At 46.0% G+C, this 22390-nt stretch overlaps 1 protein-coding gene across 2 annotated transcripts in view; it reads left to right on the forward strand.

Annotated features, from left to right (window-relative positions):
• Positions 1 to 22390, forward strand: part of Prp8 (pre-mRNA processing factor 8) — a 376058-nt gene that overhangs the window by 74458 nt on the left and 279210 nt on the right. For both annotated transcript variants that reach the window (XM_075684108.1, XM_075684107.1), the window contains exons 8-9: positions 10389 to 10494; positions 17163 to 17356. In XM_075684108.1, the coding sequence (XP_075540223.1) occupies positions 10389 to 10494; positions 17163 to 17356 (300 nt within the window). The remainder of the gene's footprint in view (positions 1 to 10388; positions 10495 to 17162; positions 17357 to 22390) is intronic.

Raw genomic sequence — 22390 nt, forward strand, 5'->3', positions numbered from 1 at the left:
CAACGCAAGGATCCACTACTGCTGCAGCTGCTGCAATACTTAGTCTGGCCTGCTACCTGGTGGCGCTAAAGAGTCCAAGAGGGTACAGGACCTAGCTGATGACAGCGAAATCTCGAAAAATGGTATCCTTATTTATGTACACGGTCGGTGATGATGATAAAAAACGTTTATTTGCTCTATTTTGCAGTGATTTTTGCGGCTTCAGATGGAGTCTTCCATCTTCTCTCCAGGGTCGGTTCCCCTAGTCCAGGGCTCTGCTGAGGGTAGCTGCCCTGCATGCACGCCTTACTAGTCCTTGTTGGACTTTCAGGATGTCGCTGGATAGCATCCTCTCCCGCTGTTCTGCACTCTGGTTTTTTATTATGGCTAGCCCTTCTGTTTTCTGGCAAGCCCATGTGGTATGGTATAGGGTTGGTTTATCTCCACACCATGGGCACTTCCTCTCGTACTGCGTGGGGTAGTTCTTGCTTAGCATGTTTAGGCACGGGTATGTTCCCGTTTGTAGCTGTCGCCATGCTACGGCGTCTTCTCTATTTAGTTGTTTGTGAGGGGGCGGGTATTTTTGTCTGATGCCTCTGTAGTAGTTTAGTAGGTCGGTGAATGTAAGGTCGCCTGGCTTCCCCAACACTTATGAGACGTGGCACTGAAAATGGAGCATGACCACCTCCTAAGTGATAAACGAGAAGCAAAGGGGGTTAACCGAGGGGCCCGATTTTTATTAGTCATATCATGAGAAGCCAACAAAGACTGACACCAAGGACAACATTGGGGAAATTTCTTGTGCTTAATAAATGGTATGTAGAAACGATAAACTAATGGAAATTAAAGTGGATGAAAAAACAACTTGCCACAGGTGGGAACCGAACCCACAACCTTCGCATGTCGCGTGCAATTCTCTACCAATTGAGCTACTGCGGCGCTGATTTCCTATCCACTTTCTTGGGTATAGTAAAACCCTGGGAGTGTTAGCCAGCGCCACCACTCACAGACCTTGGCGGCGGACGTGGAACGTCCTTGTTGCTGCAGGCGTCACGCGTCACATTCTCATGATACACCTCCTAAGTGGGCATTTAGGCTTTTTAAAAACTTCAAAATGTGTGAAGAGCCAGTGTACATGGCTCGGTATCCACTCCGATATCTCCCATTGCATCCGCAGCTGCCTGCAGTGCCAGGCTTTTCAATCCTCACTGGCAAAAACCAAAAGGACTGATGGACAGTTCATGGGCCACCCACCTAATGCAGCAGCTAAGTGTGCACCTTGTTGCGCCACTGCCCACAACCCCTTGGTGCCACAGTACATCCTGGTGGTGGGGGACAAGTTCACGAAGTTTGTGAAGCTTTTCCCGTTACATGACGCCTACCTCCAAATTAATAATCGATAAAATGATCAATGTTTCTTGCCGGCATGGTGTGCCTAGCTCCATGTCTACCGATAATGGCGAACCATTCATAAGCAAAGTGAAAAGGCGTACTCCAGCACTGGGGAATCAGTCCCATACAGACCAGCAGGACAGACTGTGAAACGCGATAATGCAACGGTTAAACAATCCCTGGTGGGCTACTGCACTCCCCACAGGGACTGGGACAAAAGGCTGCCCGAAGTGGCGTTTGTAATGCACACATCTGAAAATTTAGTTACTGGCTTTACGCCTGCCTTCTTGTGCTATGGGTGGGAACTACGGAACCTGTGTCCGCGCTAGCACGTGACAGGGATCTACCGTTGACTATGGCGTGTGGCATTTGGCATGTGAAGAAGTTACCCAGTAGATCACAAGGATCTACGCTTACACCTAAAGTTGCTCCGCAGCACTGCTGCGACCGCGAAAAGGTGTCTGCTACGCGGTTCGATTTTTCGCCGTCGATGCCTCTGTTGTTGCCAAAGTGTCAGCCAATGTCACAGTGATAACCACACAGAAAGCGATAGCACGGGCGATTCAGGCCCGACAAAGGCAGAAGCTGCATGTTACGTCAGCCTCATGAATGCAATCGTCGCAACAGGAAGAGCAATCCACAATGAGAAAGGCGCCCTGTGACTTCTGCAGTGCTACTGCGCCCATGCACGGAGAATATGCAACACCAACGAGGAATCTGCCTTGCGAGTGTTTGCCGAACAGAGGGGGCTGGCTGAAAAGCTGGCTCGCAGCTTCATTAAGTTTGAGGCCTCTGTCGTCGCTGCTAGACCGCCGCAGCATCACACGTAAATATCACTTTTGTCGCGCGAAGTGAATAAATACTGAATGTTTTTGCCGTTCCATCGCACATTACATAACAAATAACGATGCATGGGAACATTAGATTGAGCAAGCTTATTTTACGATAGAACGAACACAAAAGGTTACAGTGCTGGGCTGCTCATTGGTTGCATGTGAGTATTGTTAAAACCTTATAATTTTATAAGTAGGTTCGTCTATACTTATTTCTGTCCAATTGAAATGGTGCCCTATTTGCTTTTTTGCACAACGCGGTTAAACAATTCTCGGTTATAGCGATGAAATTTTCTTAGCACTTGGATATTGTTATAAGTGGTTGAGACTATACCAGCAGTACGCTCACAGGCATTAGGCACTAGGAGCTGCTTGTGGTCAGGATCCCCTGAAGTGCACCTGCCATCTTCAGTCATGAGGCAGGAGTTGCTTCACCTGGGAAAAAGTAACACGGTTTGTCGCATATTGGCTTGTTGATGGAGAGACAACCTGCAAGATGCTCAAGGCACACACACTGTCATCGTGAAAAAGGAGTTGGTTGGTCTTAGTCTTGCTCATATCAAAGTTGCTGCTTTCAGCTGCTACATTTGGCATTTGGCAATCTTGATTCATAGCACTACACAGTCTTTTCTTAGTTTTCGCACATTTCCAGCATGCTACTGTTTGACAGGCTCTCCTATTATGGATAGCTTGAATGGCCCCTCACGAGACCTTATCGGAAATGTTGGTTATAAACTAGTTTCTAGATGGTTGTCCTGCAACTGTTCTGCCGCAAGAAGCTCGAAAGGCCAACTGCAACAAAATTTTGGGCCACATAAGAGCCTAGTTTGAGATGGTGTAGATATAAAGCATCCTCTGCAAAATTTTGTTTGAAATATGAATGGTTGCGTCGCAAAACATTTGCAATTATAGATGGTTTGAAGTAAGTGGGGAGAAAAAAAAAGGTTGGCCACTGTTACCACTTGCCGGACATGACCCAAGACGTGTGGCTCATTGGCATGACCTCCGAGATTATTAAGTGCTTGCTGTGAGCCTAGAAATCTTGTAGGCGACACGCTTTGATTTGTCTTATCCACTAACCATCGTGCATGCATCATCTGCTAGGTGTTAATTGAAGGATGCTAATAAGAAAACTAGACAGTTGGCAATGCTGCAACCTTGCCACGATTTCAATAGTGCAGTCAAACTCGTACAATGTGCTTGAATAGATTGCTGCATGGTGCTTTTCCAGTGATTTAATTATCAGTCCTACTAAAACTCAATTCATGATTTTCCGATCAAGCTAAAGAATACTGCCTGGCATGCCTGAAATGGTCACCACATTCCCATCTCTGACTATCATTTTTGGGCATCAAATTCGATTCTAAACTAAAATTTTCTCAACACATTGCCTTCATTAAGCACAAGTGTATGTTCGGTATTAGAGCATTAGTATTCAAATCAAGAGCACATTTCTCCAAAGACGTGTTATTAGCATTATAATTTGCTTTCATTCATACTGACATTAATTACGGCATTGTTTCCTGGGGAAATGCATATTACTGTCATATCTCATGTCTATTCAGCACTTGCACAACCAAGCAATATGCACTATCACTACAAAGCCAGGCAATCATCATCAGCCTATTTTATGTACATTGCAGGAGAGAGAGAAACATTTATTTTAAGTAATAAATGGTATTTGTAGTATCAAGCCCACTTGGTTCATTGGTGCCATTCAAGCGGAGGTGGCTGCCCTCAGTCCAGGGCGCCACAGGCTGTTGCGGCTCTGCGTGCCCTGTCAATCAAACTGAGTTGATAGTCGAGGCTGTTGCTGGCCAGCAGCCCTTCCCACCGTTCCACACTCACTTGTTCTATAGGAGACAGTCCGGGAATGGCCCGGCAAGTCCAGGCGGTGTGTAAAAGCGTTGACTTCTCAGAGCGCCATGGGCAATGCGCGGGGTATTTTTTCTCTTAATGTCAATTAGAATATTGGCTATACCCGTTTGCTCTCTCATCCAAACCACTCTTTCAATCTTTCAACGTTATGCCTAGCACTCTTCGTTCCATCGCTCTTCGTGCGGTCCCTAACTTGATTTCAAGTTTCTTTGTCAGTCTCCAAGTCTCTGCCCCATATGTCAGCAGCGGTAAAATGCACTGATTATACACCTTCCCTTTTAATGATATTGGTAAATAAGCTTCCAGTCAGGAGCTGACAATGTCTGCCGTATGCGATCCAACCCATTTTTATTATTCTTTTAATTTCCTTGTCATGATCAGGGTTCCCTGTGATTGATTGACCTAGGTAAACATATACAGACTAGTATCACTAGCAGCGTTTTTCACGAGTGCTACTCTACTACTACGTGAAATTAACATCCTTGTTATAACGAGCTTGTTTAACTACCATCTAACAATTATGTTTAATAATTTACTTAGTAAACAGCTTTCATATGATTTCATTGATTCCAGGTATCTCATTAATAATAATACCAGGTTCGCATGTAACTCCAAATTTTATTGTCTATGGTTCATTTTAACTATGGAAAAATGACATCATGCACTGCTATTAAACTGGAACGGTTTACCCAACACCATTAAATCTTTACCCTTCATGCATTTAGTCATGCCCTTAAGCTTTGTCTATATGTATAACTAGGTTCACATCGCTCATTACACTACATTTGCCATTTGTATGTATTGACAGTATTTATATGCACTATAGGCTTGTATAGTGACAATTGTTTTTCATTTAATTTTTTTATCTTGTATTTTATGTGATTGTGCTTATTTATTTTACGTAGCTTGCTCATCTTTCATACATCTCTCCAATGTTATTATTAACCAAGGCTCCCGTTGCAGTCTTTGACTTTAGGACCATTGTCTGTATATTGTCTCTTACCCATTCACTGTACTTAAAGAATTCGCTGTATCTATATGTACAAGAATTCGTTAAATATATTGTGTAATTTGATATACACTTGAACCCCGCTACAACGAATGCCGCTTCAATGAAATATTTCCAATGTCAGCTAGACATAGAAGTCAATGCAAAAAAGTTCTTGCCACAACGAACAATTTTTCGGGATTGTTTTTGCTTCAACGAAATTTTCGCCCGGTTGAGCTGGGCTTTAAAATTTGTTTTGCTATAAAATAAACATAACCCCAATCATCTGCAATTTTTCATACATCCACGCCGCTTAGGTTCACCGAAAATGTGCGCCCACTGCACCGTCACCGATAAACAAACTTATGGAGGGGCGCCATTGTTTGGCGGTGATGATGGGGCTAGCTGCCTTGCGACAAGGCGCATGCCCACTTTGCCAAACGAGAGCCACAGCCAATCCGTATGCATCCTAGGTCACGGGATCACTGGCGCAATGCGGCGATGTCGAATTTCATTTGTGCTTTTGTGCGCGGTCATAATGGCGACAGAGCGGAAATTTCTTTCCTTGTAGGTGAAGGCGCGAATCATCAGCGAGGCGTCAAGTGGCAGAAAGAAAGAGACGTTGCAGCAAAGTTCGGCATCTGCAACAGCGATGTGAACTAGGTGTGTGAGAATGCAGTGCACATGTAGCTATCAGGCATGTTGGCTTGCCTCTGCACTCACTGCAGAGTATCTCCAAAATTGGGCACATGTGGCCGCTCCATGTGCCAGAAGAAAACATGTGTGCTGTTCTTAGTATAACATGTTGGTATAGCTATACCAATAATATCAGTATAATACGTATTGAATGCAACACTTCAGAAAATACTAACCTATACACTTTTTGCACCAGTTCAGTAAGTTACTGCTCCAAAGCATTGTTCCTTTGTTCCGAACAGCAAATTTTTCTTCTCCAAAAGACCAAATGCCTCTTCCATCACTGTGTGATCCCAGGATGCTGTGGTGACGTCAGATTTCTTTTTTTTTGCACGCTCGACTCAATAAATTCGAACTACACAGTGAATGGCAGATTCTGCCGCATTGCGCTAGCCGTCATGCAAGAACGAAGGAAACACATGGGAAAACAACAACACCGCTAGGGTTGAGGATTGGGCGAGTTGGTATTGCATTCTAAAACTTGTATAGCGCAACATAGAAAGGAAGAAAAAAGCCGAGCCAGCCCAATGAAAGTACAAAGCGCCAACTTCCAACTGGTTTATTGGCAAGTTGCATGAAATATATAGCTACAACGTATAGCTACTAAATATGTAGCTACTATATAGCTGTGGCCAGCTATAGCTAGCCATAGCTGGTCAGCCCGGTTTCTTTCTTCCTTTCCATCTTGCACTGTACTAGTTTAGAGAACAAAGCCGAGCCATGGAGGATAAGTTTTTGCAGGTAGGTGCCCGGCTGCAGCGTTGTAGAGCCGCAAAAGCGCAGCCTGGCTAAAGCACATTTTGTAAGGAGGTGTTAGTAGCTCACCTGACCACTGTTTGGGAGAGCTGACTTCTGGGGCAGTTTCATGCTATTTGAAGTTTGATATACAGTCGAACCCGGGTATATCGAACCCGCATATATTGAATTATTGGCTATATCAAACACACAGATTACCCCCTTGAAAATACTATGTAATAGTATAAGACAATTGCGTTGTATATCGAATTCCATTTTTGTCGGACATTCGATATATCGAACGCCGCGCCGCACTGCGCCCCTGGAAGGTGCGCTTTTCCCAAAGACATTCGTGTCCGGTCCTCAGGGGAAACGGCATATTCCGCCGATCTTTTTCCCCGCTCTCTTCTTTCTTTTCCCTTTGTCTTTCCTTCGCAGCCGCGCTGACAGCTGCTCGAACGTTGGCTCTTTATTCTATGAACAGGCTTCGCTAGGACTGCTCCATCTGCACATTGCGCATTTTCTCGTGTGCACCTGTGTTTCAACGTGCTGTGTGTAGCATGTATGATTGCGGTCATCTGGTGAGCTATAGCATCCGCAGACATAAAAAAGAGGAAGAATCTGGACTTTGCAAGAAAGCTTGAGGCAATCCAGCATGTCGAGAACGGAGAAAAGTCCTCCGTGGCAGACGCATTCGGCATTCTGCGGTGTACTTTAAGTACATTGTTAAAAAAGGAACAGGACATCAAGCTTAAAGCAGGTGAGGAAAGTCTCTCGGGAGCGTGTCGTGTGCGCCCTGCTGCTTTTGACAAAGTGGAGAAGGCACTCTATACGTGGTTTCTTGAAATCCGAGCGAAAAATATTCCCGTGGATGGCCCGATGTTAATCGAAAAAGCCAAATGGTTTGCTACGGCTCTTGGCAAAGAGAACTTTTGCGGTGGCACTGGATGGCTGCAACGGTTTAAAAACCGCCACGGCATTGTAGGAAAGCCCATTTCAGACAGAAGTGGGGCTGTCAGCAGCCAGGAGATGCAGCAGTGGCTTTCTGAGGAGTGGCTGAAGATCACTGCGAAGTTTTCGGCTGCAGAAATCTTCAATGCAGACGAAACTGGTCTCTTTTGGCAAATGTTGCCGAAAAAGGCACTCGCTTTTCGTGGAACCTCATATCATGGCGGTAAAATGAGCAAAGTGCGTGTGTTGGTACTGCTTGCAGCCAACATGGACGGCTCGTGCAAGCTACGGCCATTCGTGATCGGGAAGAGCACGTCACCCCGCTGCTTCAAGAACTGTAAACAGCTTCCCATCCACTACGGCTGTAATAGGAAGGTCTGGATGACACGTCAACTTTTTGTTGAATGGCTGCAGGCTTGGGACGCTGAGTTGGGCAAGTCGGGCCGCTTAGTTTGCCTTCTGGTAGACAACTGTTCGGCCCATCAAACGACTTGCAAGCTGCAGCACATCGAACTGAAGTTTCTCCCGCCGAACACCCCAGTGAGACTGCAGCCCCTCGACCAGGGTATAATAAAGGCATTCAAGGTAGGCTATCGGAAGCGACTTATTCAACGGCTCCTCGCAAACCTCTGCATGGAAACCGATCTCCAGATTGACCTGCTCGGCGCGATCCAGATGATGACCGGCGCTTGGGGCGACGTGAAGCAGGCCACAGTAGCCAACTGTTTCGGCAAGGCAGGCCTTGTAGTGGCCGGAGATGGAATGTCTGGAAGCTTTAGATGACGATGAGTGCTTGGAGGACGCGTTTTGCGACTTGTCCAATTTTCCCGGTGCCGTCCCGTCCAAAGTTACTGTTGATAACTTCATTAATGCTGACAGCAAAGTTCAAGCGGTAGCCGACCTCGCTGATGAGGACATTGTGGCCGGAATAGCTGGCGTTCAAGACGGCGATTCCAGCGACGAGGGCAACTGTGTTTTCGAAGAAACGCGTCCATGCACAGCCACTGAACTGGCGTCAGCGTTCAGCCTGATTCGGCGCCGTTGCGGCGAAATGGAAGGCACTGGGCTCTCGCACCTGGACAGTCTTGAGAAGATTGAGACTAGTGTTTTCAACTTCATTTCCCAGAGGAAAAAGCAGCCCAAAATTAGTGATTTTTTTTCCGTGAAATAAAGCGCTTTCATATTGTGTGCACATGCTATGTGATTTGCGGCTGTTCCAATCGGTAAGCCACAATTTTTTATGATCGCGAGTGCTTTTTTGGCCTATATCTGTATATCGAATGTTCACTATATCGAACTATTTTCCGATCCCCGTCGAATTCGATATATCCGGGTTCGACTGTATTGGTAGTGGGTGCTATTTTTGTTCAATGTAACCATACTTTTTGCTATGTATTATCATTGTAACTTTATGTTGCTCAGAAATTGTGTGATATAAAGAATAATTCAATGTGAATGAGTTCAATATTGTCGGGTTTGATTGTATATACTAACTACTACTAATTTTAACTGCCATATTTTCCAGTGTATACAACGCATTTCTTCCCCAATATCTTCGTCAGTGCGTCATATAGAATGGTGGATCTCATAGATGCAGAAAACGTGCCTGCTGGCGCAACGAATATATGTGCCTTTTCTTCATGAGTAACAGTCGAGTGAGTGATCGCAGCAGCTGTGGTAAAGGCTGCGATCGGGGCGTCTAAGGTGCCTCCATGATTGTAGGGTTCACGGTTATGATGGGTTTGTCTCTTTTTCTTTTCAGAAAATCTTGAACCTACAGGCCTAACGCAGTAAATAAAAAAATGCACCTCAGTTTTTTTATTCTTACATTGTGCTTCCCAACATCCACCTGTTAAAAGAAGAAATGCGCCACTTGGTTATTATCATCACTAGTAACCTTTGCGAGAAATTTAAGCAGTCCAGCACAGTTGCAGTGTTTCCGGCTTGCGGTCACCAATTCACGTTTTTATGTATGCTTAGTTATATTATTATATTATTATTGTTTGTATGTTCAGCTCGAGCACATCACGCCACAGAGGCAATGTCGGCGACCTACTTCAAGATGTTGTTTTTTGCTTTGCCTACTCTTTAGGAGCTTGACGCAAGCTGAAAACAAATATTATTGCTCTTCTGCCAAAATTATTGGTTGCTCCTATTGTTATTAGCCCTTGGAGCATGGCAGGCACCACACTATCGTCATTGGAATCACTGCGAGCATTTTCATTTTCTGGCCTAGTTTTAACCACTAATAGTAATTAGAAAAAGTATAGCCCTGTACAAACATATCTTGCCATCAATTGTGCTCTTTCACAAAGAAACAGATCTTTACTTTCCTCCAAAAAACAGCTAGAAACTGCATGCTGAATCAATACAATTAAATGCTTGCTTCATTGGGCCACCCTAATGTCTTTGTCATTCAAAACATTACAGGAGACCAATAAACAGCTAACACCATAGTATGCTTTGTGTGCCGATATCAAGAGCGTAAACCTTGAAGATAATCTGATTATTTATTAACTTTTTTGCACATGGTGTGATTAGCTGCTGCTATATATATAACATTTTGTTACGGGGATGTTGCAAGTATAGAAAGACTATATTTACAATGTATATACAGGATGAGTCAGGGTAGTTAAGATGGCTGACCACCAACAACACGCAGCAGCCAGCGTCTCCGATCTTTTTCTTCCTCTCTCTTCTTTCATCCTTCCGTAACAATATATGTAAAATATATAACCAGTTATTTCCAGTGCTACTGTTGCTGTGTGTTTCATTGCTAGAGAGGATGTAGATTCCAGGCAAGTTTCTTGGATTTTTTTTTCTGTTCTGTTAGATGTTTCATGTGTATCATATATGATACACCATAGTGTAAGAGGTTAAGCTTAATGTGAAACATGCTATAATAACATGTGCCATTATGTTAACTATAATTCCAGGTATCACACCCCCAATGTAGTGTACATCAAGACGGAAGACCCTGACCTGCCAGCATTCTACTTTGACCCCTTGATCAACCCTATTGCACATCGTCAGGGCACAAAGGTAGCTAACTTTCTTTTGTCAAGGAGTGAAGAGCCATTGTTAAGAACATTTATAGGCTGGCTGCATCTTGTAGTTCTGTTCTATGGAGCCATTTACTGTCTGCAGACTAATACCAAATGGGATTACTTGAACATATTATAGCTTCTCATATCTACGGTCACCTTGAATCAAATAACTTTTTTTTCTCTAATCAGCATGGCTTCAGAAAAGGCTACGCATGTGACACTCAGTTATTTGAATTCACGACTGACCTTCACTTTAACAATAACTCTAACGATCAAACCGATTGCCTCTTTCTTGAGTTCGCTAAGGCGTTCAATACTGTACCTCATTGCCGTTTGATTTCCAAATTGTCTGCCCTTTGTATTGATTCATTAAGAGTCTCATGGCTACGTAGCTCCTTGCCTTCGTGTCGGCGATTTACAGTGGTCAACAACATTTCGTCTAACCTTTGTGACGTCACGTCCTGTGTCCCCAAAGGCAGTGTGCTCAGTCCATTTCTCTTTTTAATATACATCAACGACTTGCCCGCTAACCTTTCATCCTCAGTTGGTGGTTCGCTGATGACTGCATCATCTACCGCAATACTAAACATTTCGATGTATCATTTTACTCTCCAAAATGACCTTGAACTAACCCATAGATGGTGCGTAACTTGGCAGATGTCCCTTAATACCTCCAAATGCAAGTTAATCACGTTTAGTCGAAAGCGCACTAACTCATTGTTTCACTATTCGATTAATAATATTGTAGTTTCAACTGGCCCATCTTACAAATATCTTGGCGTTTATCTTTCGTCAGACTTATCCTGGACAACGCATGTAGCAACTGTCTCATCCAAAGCTTCTCAATCTCTCGGCTACTTGCATAGAAACATGCGCAATGTGCCTTCTAATGTATGAAAATTAGCATATCTTACTTCATATCTTCACCCACAACTAGAATACGCTTCATCCACATGGTCACCATATCAAGTTTATCTAATCCGTATGTTGGAAGCTGTTCAAAATAGGGCAGCCAGATTCATATCAGGCAACTATGACTATCATTCGAGCATTACCCGAATAAAACAAGACCTTGCATTTCAGTCATTAGAAGGTCGCCGCATTGTTGCTTTTATGTCTGTTTCACAGGTACATTTACAGTAATAACTCACATGAATGACTGTGAGCACGAGGGATTAACGTTGCTGCCGCCTCCAACATCGCCGTTGCCAGCTGCGTCACGGTCCCCTTCGGTTATGGTTGTGCAGCCCACTGATCCCGGAACTTTCTGCGGGACTGTCACCGGCGTTTCAATGTATGAACGCGTGAGTGAAATCAACAGATGGGACTTTACGCTTATGCTAGCTAACCTGTTCTACCCAAGAGGTACGGCAAAGGTGTGGTACGAAAACAACGAAAAGGAGCTAACCAGCTGGCCGTAAAATTGCTGCAAAGCAGGAACTCACCTCCCGTGCCCAACCCCCCAAGGAGTTCCCGTCTCTAGTACATCCAGGACGTGCTGGCGCTTTGTTGTAAAGCCGATCACGACATGTAAGGAGTTGAGAAGGTCAGGCACGTGTTCAAGGGAATTGCTGACGACGCGTTTAGTCTGCTCGTGTGCAAAAGCTTCTCTACAATTGATGCTATCATCAAAGAGTGCCAACAATTCGAGCAGGCCAAAATCCGACACGTCCAGCAACCATTCACCAGACTTCCCAATACTGCCGCAACGTCGACCTGTGAAGATCTACCCACACAGCAGCATGCGTCGCCATCAGAGGACGTGGTGGGAATCGTTCGCCGTGAACTGGATGTGATAGCGCCCACAACTTTCTGTTTGCATAGCCCTGATGCTACCCCATTTTCATTTCCCCTCGTACAAGCCATAATTCGCCAGAAACTTGAAAACATTGGTCTACATTCTGTCTGTGCTGCCAACCCCGAAGCCAACGAACACCCATCTATTTTCGCTCCACCCCGACACTTCTCTCCACATTATTGCAACCCGACTGAGTGGAGAACTGCGGACAACCAGCCGACATGTTTCACCTGTTGCTGCACTGGTCATGTCGCCCGATACTGTTAACCACTCGGGGTCCTCAACACCTCGCACGCCGACCAACCTGAGCTGTTTTCATGGAGGTGCCCGCAACGTTTCGCCCTCTGCCGAGTCTAGCAGCACTGACAACTCTGCTAGGAACATGTGGTACAGTCGCTTGCCATCGCCATGCGGATACCAGTCTCGTTCTTTGAAAACACGTCACCCATCTTTTTGTTTGCCGCAGCCATGTTGCCTTTCGTCCCCTGTGGCTTTTGGCCGCACCTTTTTGGAAAACTAAGAAATGCAGCGTTCGGAGGTGGTGCTGCATTACCTACTACTACAGCAAATCCTGTCTGTGCTCACAAAGAGAAATGTAATTGATGTTAAAATAGACGGTGTACCTGTCCAAGCACACGTCGACACTAGAACCCACGTACCGTAAAAACTGGACTATAGGTCGGACCGGAATATAAATCGATCCCCCAACTAATGAATTTTAAAAATGAAAAAAATCTTTTTCAATGGCAAAAGTACTGAAAGACACCCTTGCCTTGAAATAAATGCGACTCATGCACAATAGTGACAGTATTTATTTAAACGCTGCTCGCATGTGCACCTGGCCAATTTTTAACAGTATCGCGCGACCATCGACCTGCGTGTTGGTCAGCACCTTATTAACGGCTCTGAGCGGCGAAACATACGACATACGCGCATGTGTACACGTGCGCTTACTTTCGCTATTTCGTTGCTCTGTGCCGTGATGATAAGGTGCTGACAAACACGCGGGTCGATGGTGGCGCAATACTGTTAAAAATTGGCTGAGTGTACAGTATACAGAAGGGCACGAAGTGCGCAAGCCCTACTCCGAATCAGAGCAATGCCTTTGATCAGAGTCGTCCGAACTAGAGTCGGATGACGAGTGCTTCTCGCTGCCCAGTCTACTGCTTTCAAACGTATGCATTCGGCAGTCACAGGCAGCGATCTTACATGCAGCTCTTGGACGAGCTCCACAACCTTGTCTTCCAGTTCTGTGGTCTGCCCACAGAATGACGTTTTCTGTTGGTTTGCTGCTTCTGCATCCACCAGTACCGAATGCTCTTTTCGAATACTCCAAATTCGTGCTGTGCCGCGAGGTTTCCGTGGGCTTCCGCGCACTCAATCGCCTTTTTCTTGAAGGCGACGGTGAATTGCCGTCGGTTTCCACTCATTTTGAAACAAAATGTGAAAAAGCAGCCTTTAACCAATATAACTTTGTGACAATGTAAACACAAATTGGCAGTGCCACAATGTCACCACGCCGCGCTACTGCTGATGGTGATGGTGGTGGCGAAGGCGGCTCTTTACTTCATCTGCCCATTGTTGCAAGACTTGCGTAATTTTTACGCCAATGTCCGGTATATAAGACGAGGGTTGACTTTTCGCAATGGTTTTCTGAAAAAGAGTTCGGCTTATATTCAGGTTTTTACGGTATCTATGATGAGTGCTACCCTACGTAGACGTTTAAAAAAGGTGCTCACCCCAGCAGCTGCCCAAGTGCATTGTGTGGCCGACGGCGGCATGCTGGTTATTCTTGGAATGTGTACTGCGCATTTAAGTATAACCGGCCGTTCTACTTCTGTTCCCTTTGCTGTGATGGACAACTGCCCTCACGACGTTATCCATAAATTGGACTTTTTATCCCATCATTCTGCTCTCATCGACTGCGAAAGCGGCTTTCTTCAGTTGGACCTACCTCAACTCGCCGATGCTCTGAGCACTGCCCCACTTCCCTTGTGTTCGCTTCAACATGTGTGTCTGTCACCCGAGGCAGTCATTGATGTTGCTTTGACCGCACAGCTACAGGTTCCTGATGGTGAATATGTGCTTCGCCCCATTGTCGACGTGCCTTTGAAGTGGAATGTTGCTGTTCTGCATACACTGGTCACGATTACTAATAATGACATCATACTTCCACTTCTGGATTGCAGCCTGTACCCTCAAGTGCTTCCGGCTTGGATGTTCTTCGCGAGCATTTCTATTAATTCCGAATTTGACATTGAGAGTCTGAATGCCATTGAGAGTCTGAATGCCAAGAGTGGTTTATCAGTGCCAATTGCAACTCACAGCTCTGGTTTCTTAACGACTTTGCAAAAATGATTGCACCTGACCTCACCTCTGCACAGGCCACGGACGTACGTCTCCTGCTTGAATCGTACAGTGACATCTTTGATTTCGGCAATAGGCCTTTAGGCCAAACATCTATTGTTCACCACTGTATAAACACTGGACACGAATCCTATTCGTTGGCATCCCTATTGTGTATTGCATGCTGAACGTGGAGTCATGCAATCAGAAGTGGACAAAATGCTCTGCAAACGGGTCATCGAACTATCAGCCAGCCCTTCGGCTTCGCCTGTCGTCCTTGTGAAAAAAAAAAAAAGATGGTGCCTGGCGTTTTTGCGTCGATTGCGCCATTTAAAGAAGATCACCCGAAAAGATGTTAGAAAAGACATCCACCCACTACCATGCATTGATGACGCCTTGGACTGCTTGCACGGAGCTAAATATTTCTTGTTGAAAACCATGCCCTTTGGCCTATGCAATGCTCCTGCAACATTTGAACGTATGATGGACTCTTCTGTGAGGCTACAAATGGACCACCTGTCTCTGTTACCTTGATGATGTTAATGTTTTTTCTCCTACGTTCAACAGCCACCTTACCCGACTCGCTGCCATTCTTGCAGTCTTCTGAAAAGCCAGCCGCCAACTGAACTCCACGAAGTGTCAATTTGGGCGTCGTCAGATTACCGTGTTGGGACGCCTCGTTGACGCATCTGGTGTCCAACCAGATCTAGAAAAAGTTCGCGCCGTACGCAGTTTCTCTGTGCCACGTTCTGCTTCCGACATGTGCTGCTTCATAGTCCTGTGTTCTTACTTTCGCTGTTTCGTCAAAAACTTTGCCGACGTTGCTCGGCCTTTGACAGACCTTCTAAAGAAGAACATGTTCTCATGGGGCCCTGAGCATGCTCGCACGTTCGCCGCTCTCATCGGATTTATGACCACCCCTCCCATACTTGCCCATTCTGATCCATCTGCACCGACCGACGTCAACACTGACACAAGCGGCCATGGCATCGGCACTGTTCTCGCCCAACAGCAAAATGGTACAGAGTGCGTAATAGCTTACGCCAGCCACCTGCTGTCACCTGCCGAGAGAAATTACTCCATCACCGAGCGGGAGTGCTTGGCTTTAGCTTGAGCTGTCACCAAGTTCCGGCCATATTTGTACGGCCACATGTTTCTGGTCGTTACAGACCACCACGCCCTCTGCTGGCTGTCGTCCCTCAGGGACCCGACAGGACGGCTTGGTCGCTGGGCTATGCGACTCCACGAATTTTCATTTATTGTCAACTACAAGTCTGGACGTCTGCACGAGGACGTTGACTGCCTCTCTCCTCACCCTGTGGATCATCCTGATCCTGCTGCGCATGCTTCACCTAACATGCGTCTAGATGGCGCTTCAGCACTTGGGGGTCTTGTTGTGGAAGGATAAAAGAAGAAACCAGAAGATGGCGAGATGCTGGGTGCTGCATGCTTGAATACTTTGTTAAGCGCAAAAAGACAGACACAAGAAAGACGACAGGACAAGGCGCAGGACATGCAAATGCAAACCCATGTTTCGTGATACCACAATTTTGAAGAAGAGTCGTGACACCACCGCCCGAGAGTTATCAGAAGCATTTTTCATTCAGTCATTGGGGTCACTGTGCATTAGTGTGCCTTCCTTAACCTTGTACAGCGCTGAATTTGGTTTTTTGGATTCGGTCGCATGAGTGCGCTCTTGGGATCGGATGTTGGTGGCTCCACCGCATGGTGCTCACTGCGCATGTTCCTCTGGTTTGAGCGGTCTATAAAGGAGTGACGCAATAAAATGATGTCAGTTGAGAGTAGCGCCTTGTCCTGTCGTCTTTCTTGTGTCTGTCTTTTTGCGCTTAACAAAGTATTCATGGATTCGCACCAACTAGCCCGCCAACGCATTGTGCTGCATGCTGTTGCTGGTCCGCCATCTTGACCGCACTGACTCGGCTTGCATATATATTGTAAATGCAGTCTGTCTATACTCCCGATATCCCCGTAACAATATCTGGAGGGGTATTTCAATTGCTTTGGCTTCACTGAGATACTTGACATATTGTCATGAATTGATACATATCCCTCAAGGTCAGACAGAGTGAGAACTTCAGAATTCATTGTGGATAACTGGTACTGTAAAATTGTGAATTGTATTTAGCTTTTCTTTTCTTGCAACTCATGTACCTCGATATCTTTTCTAGTTTTACGACTTCAAGTTAATTGGGTGTATACTTACGTTTCTTGATTTTAAATCCCTGTACTTTGTTGATTTGAAATCCCAGTACCCAACTTTAATTACTAGAAATATATTTTTGAGAAATCAACCCACCAGGTGGAAACTGTTGCAGTGCAGGGTTTGGTTGGTTACCACATCAGGATACGATGTCATTGAGGGTGTTGAGTTAGCTTGTCGGTGCCTGTGACACAGGCAGCATGATGCTGTACAAGCTTCTCATTCAGGAAGGTCAAATCTGTTCAGCAGTTTTGTCTAAATGCACAGGGATGTACATAAGCCCATTTTGCTGCTGCAGCAAACTGTGGACCCCTTGCCTGACGATGAGGAGGAGTTTGAGCTACCTGAGCATGTGCAGCCTTTCCTTCAGGATTGCCCATTATACACAGACAACACAGCCAACGGTATTGCCCTGCTCTGGGCTCCACGGCCATTCAACCTGCGCTCAGACCGCACTCGTCGTGCCATTGATATTCCCTTGGTGAAGTCCTGGTAAGTGTCATCATCTCTGTGACTCGTACTAATTACTGGGGTTGCCTTTGATTCACGCTTGCTCTGCTCCATGTCTGAAAGTCTTGGAAGATGTCCACAGTTTTGTATATCTTGTTTTTTAAGGTTCATAGGTTGACTGGCATTCAAACCAAGTGTTGCATGCACGTGAGATCATTTGTGCACAACAGTCACAAGTCAGTTGCTCTGCGGAATAATTTTCGATGTACCTATCGCAACACTTAAGTCTACATGCCAGCATCATCCCGCATGTATTATAGCGGTGTCCCTCATGCACATCGAAACATTTGTTGCATTTTTTTGTATTAAATATTATGGGGGTTCCACTCTGCGTGCGGCTAGGGCTGAAGGCGAGCTCCGGATCTAGCCCCACGCAGTCGTTTTGTGTTACTCCCCAACCCGTAGCGCGGGAATCGCGGTTACGTCGGGTTCAAACGAATAAGGCAACCAGCGGCATCAACTGTTAGAACGTTTATTGCTACCGGCAATAAAAAACACTGGCAGAGGGACGTCCTCTCTGTAATAGTAATAAATAGGCTGGCCTCGTTGCCCGGGGTAGTCAGGCAACGTGGTCACTCACAGGTTGCGGCAGGTACTCCAGTCCGGCAGGTTAGGGGTCCGGCCTCAGAGAGAGAGGGTCTCCCCCGGTCGCGCTGTTTTGTACCTTTTTACCTGGGCGAGGGGAATGTCCTCGCCCGTCAGCTACCTGCCCGCGAGTCGGGGAGGAAGGGTGCGCGCACGTCGCGAAAGCAAGGGAGAATTGGGAGAGGGCATAGTGCGCCTCTCTCCTGTCTATGCCGGCTCTCGATGCGACGGCGCGGGGGAAGATGGGCGCGTGTGCTCCCCACAGTATAAACTGATGCAGTGCCGTAGCATACAAGGCTGTATCGAAACTGCACCGTGCCGACATCAACATGCCTGAACCACAAATCACTTGTGAACATGCCCCACATGTCAATTACAATGTGCCGTTTAAATGGCCAATATCATCATCCCTTGGCAACAAATGTCAACCAGGCAGTCCACTAAATTTGGACGTGGCTCTCAGGTTGTAGCTCACGTGTTGCATCTGTCGTGTGCTCATCTGTTGCACAAACTACCAAAGGCCGAAATGTAAATGTGGGATGTGATGGCTCTGTTAAGTCCAAAGTACAAAGCAATATCTATTCTCTAAATCGAGGTGCTGTCAAAGTGAATGGGCTAAAATGAGGTAGGGTCTGGTTTATTCTGACTGCTTGCAAAAGGCCTTAACTACTGTGCGCAAAATCCCTTGGTTCTGCAAAACCCAGTTTCGGGACACCCCTGGTAAGTTATGAGTGCTAAATGTAATGTGTCAAAGAATGGATAATGCAGACTATAGCAAAGGTTTATTCGGTACAATATTAGTGCTACATGTAATGCTGAATGTGCCAACAAATATGACCTCTGTTCATTTAGGGAAAACAGGGGGAAGGCGGGAGATGGAAATTCAAGACAATGAGCAAAATGAGAACAAGGTGAAACCAGGAGCCAACGTTTTGACAAGTGGACTTGTCTTCTTCAAGGCGACATATGCTTTCCTTGCCACAGTATACTATATAGGTGGGGTTCTTCTAAAGGGGAGAGGGTGTAAGGTGGCTGGGTGCGGCAATGAGCGAAGGTTGTTAGCGTGTCGAATTGTGAGTAAATGAATGCTGTGCACAAGGCCAGGGGCCCGGCTGTCTGTCAATCACATGTCAACGCCCGCGTGTTAGCCGGTGTGTCAACGGCGTCTGACACGCCGGCTGAGAAAAAAAAAGGGAGAACAGGAGAAAAACGCTAAGAAACCAAACTAAGTGTTGTTGCCTATAGCTTGAAATTTAGCATAGCGAATAGACTCTAAAGCTCCCTTTGAAATGTTTATGCCTATTGGTTGCAATGTCTTGAACTTATGGATAAGGTATGATTCTCTGTATTTTCTTTCTAGTTCAGAACGGAAATTTGACGAAGAAACAGCCCACACCAGAATCTGACAGACCACCGGCCTTTATAACAAAATATTCTAATGCACTCCCAAACATAAACAACATCCTACTAAAATACCACCCAAAATTATCAAGTAACGAGCGTCTAAGAAAAGCGTTCCAGGATGTACCAAGGGTTACCTATCGCCGCAACAGGAACATTAAAGACATGTTAGTGTCCGCAAAAGTCAGCCAACAGCATTCCCCCATAATAAAAGCATATTGTTGCCCCAGGGACAAAACCTTCAGGCTTTGCACCTGGGCACTGCTAGTAGTTATACACCAAAAGCGCCGCTAATACTTATACACACGAAGTCAAATCTAGCTTCACTTGTATAAGTGCAGATGTGATTAATATGCTTCAATGTCCCTTCTTTAAGAAACAATATATCGGTGAAACAGGACAATCAATGAACATCAGATTAAGGTGGGGACATGGGCTGCGGAGATTATTTCCTGCATCTTATGGCCAAATCTGATGAAAATTAACAAGCTTACTTAGTTTTTTGTGCTGATTTCAAATATGCAATAATTTTTCTTGTGGGTTCATTAGTTCAGGAGATTGGCAGTGCTGCCACTCTATTGTTTCCGGAGACAATGAAAAAAAAGAACTGCTCAGCAGAAAGTGAATATTATTGCACTGCTAGATTCTATAATGTGCAATAACTGCAATACTGCAAAAAGTTTTCAAATGAAATTCTAATTAGCCATTCTGCTGGTGATCAAAATTCTTTCCTTGACCTAAGGCTACCACACCAAAAGAAAATTAATAAAATGGAAATATACATATGCACAAATTTGAAATTCTGCTCTCAGCACTTTGTAATATGCAGATTAGGCTTTCTGCTAAAGAAAGAATTAGTGCTCTAGCTGTTCTAGATCATGAGATATCACTACGACAGTCTAGTGAAGTGACCCAAAAACATGTTTTGAGAAAAGTGAGAAAACGTGCAAAACCCTACTTTATTTACAAATTCACAGCTGGAACAGCTCAGTAGGCACCAGGCATGTAATCCTGCTGACTCCCAGCCCCTGTGTGCCGCTTTTTGAGGGACTGGCGCAAATTTCCTGATGCTTTGCACTTCTTGGTTGATGCTGTCATTCGACACCTATCTTTCTTGGCCATGAGGGTGCGACTTTGCTCGCTCGGATTTAGACGTAGTTCTTTCATTATGTCCTTTGAGGCCCTTGCATTGCCTGCATTGAACTTTAATACTGCCTCTGCCACAGCAGCCTCCACCATGAATAAAGAAGCGTGCCGGTCTTTTGGCGCCACTGCCCAGATCATTGAATGCAGGCTTTCGTTGTGATTTTGCATTTTACCGCGCTGGCCATGTTGCAGCAGTTTCTTGTCTGAAAGACGTTCATATATGGGACGTAAAGCCTGACACACATGAAGAGGAAGCTTTCGAGGATGTTTTGGAACCGGCTCACCATTGGCCGCTGCAGCATTTTGCTTGCACCAGCAGTTTGGGCCTGATGGACAAAGAGTGTGATTAGCCACATTATCGTTTGATGTAATGTGATGGTATGTGTTCATCACTGCATCTTGAGTGGCATCTGCATCTCCTTTGTGGGTCTTCAAAGCCCATCTATAGTAGAAAGTTAACTTGGAGATCAAGTCTGCTGTCAAGCGGCCCTTTCCACCAAGACTCTCATGTCCAGGGCCTCTGTGTTCTGCCACTAAGTTGCGCAAAGCCGTCCCCGTGCGCTTTTGCACGTGATTCACGCAATCCTCTTTTTTAATTGGGATATACCCATACACTTCATCATCTTGTAAAGCGAGATAACTGCGGCTGTCCCCGTCACAAAGTACCGTTGTGTACTGCAGATTGTGCCGCTCCAATGATCGCCTGAAAAGGATGAGGGCAGCTTCCACCTCCATCTCCCCAGCTTTATTATTAGTGTTCTTCTGACACTTGTGGCCATTCTTCCAGGCTCCATAGGAAGGGTCACTCTCCTGAGGCCCCGACTGGCACCCAACACAGAAATTGCTCAATACAACTGAGTCGAGCACGTCTGCTGAAGAACTCGATCACAGTGCCGACGCCGATATGGGACGTATGACTGCGGGTCATCCATGACCCGTCATACAACAACACGATGTTCCCAGTGTGACCCACGTTCAGTTCGGCGTAAAGTTCGCGAACCCACCGCGCGCAGTCTCTCGTTAGATTACGATCGGCCGCTGGCGTCAACTTCGTCTTCACGTAGCTCTGCCACGTTTTCGTGTGAAGAGCCCGATGGCTCATGCCCATCAACGAGAAAACGTCATTGGATGTGGTCTGTTGGTTCCCCGTTGCCTGCATGGCACGCATTGCCCAAACGTTCACAGCAAATGGTTTCATTCGTTCAGCACTGTAAACACGCGGCGAGCTCCACACTGACACAATCTCTCCACAGTTTGCGCACATAAAACGCAGCTTCACAGCGAGTCCGTATTCCCGCTTGTCTCGGACGATTTCTAAGGCACCACTGCAGATGTTACAGTTCGCAAACGTTAATAAAGTGTTCACGGCACTCAAATCCACAATCGTAAACGTAGTCCCATCAGGCGGGCGAAGTGCATCGTCGGTACTGTCACCCACAAACTCGCGTTTTCTCTCCGCCGCTGGAGTGGAAGACAACTCCGATAGCTTTGCTTTGGCTTTGGCTTCCTCCTCCCCCCACTTGGAGGGTTGCCGGTAGATCGTATCTTGCCGTACGCGAGCGCTGGTCGAAGGGTCCACGGCAGACGGACTTGTCACAGTATCCGCAGCAATCTATGCGTTCCTTAAGCCTGCCGTTGATGCATCGACGATTTCGGCATTGGACGCTGAGGTTGTGGTGTCATGGGCGTTTTGCAGTGTTGAGCAGCGTTTTTTGAAGTTTTTGATGAGCATCCGTCGCACTTCTTGCGCACCAAACGTGTGCTGCGTTCGAAATTTGCGCTCTGTTTCAGACATCGCGTTGACACTGGGGCAAGATGGCGCACCTCAATGTGCGGCTCCAAGCGCGGAGCAGACGATGGCCATGCAGTTCCGCCAATCGGGAG

This window comes from Dermacentor variabilis, chromosome 3 (genome assembly GCF_050947875.1).
Source record: "Dermacentor variabilis isolate Ectoservices chromosome 3, ASM5094787v1, whole genome shotgun sequence".
Classification (NCBI taxonomy): Eukaryota; Metazoa; Arthropoda; class Arachnida; order Ixodida; family Ixodidae; genus Dermacentor; species Dermacentor variabilis.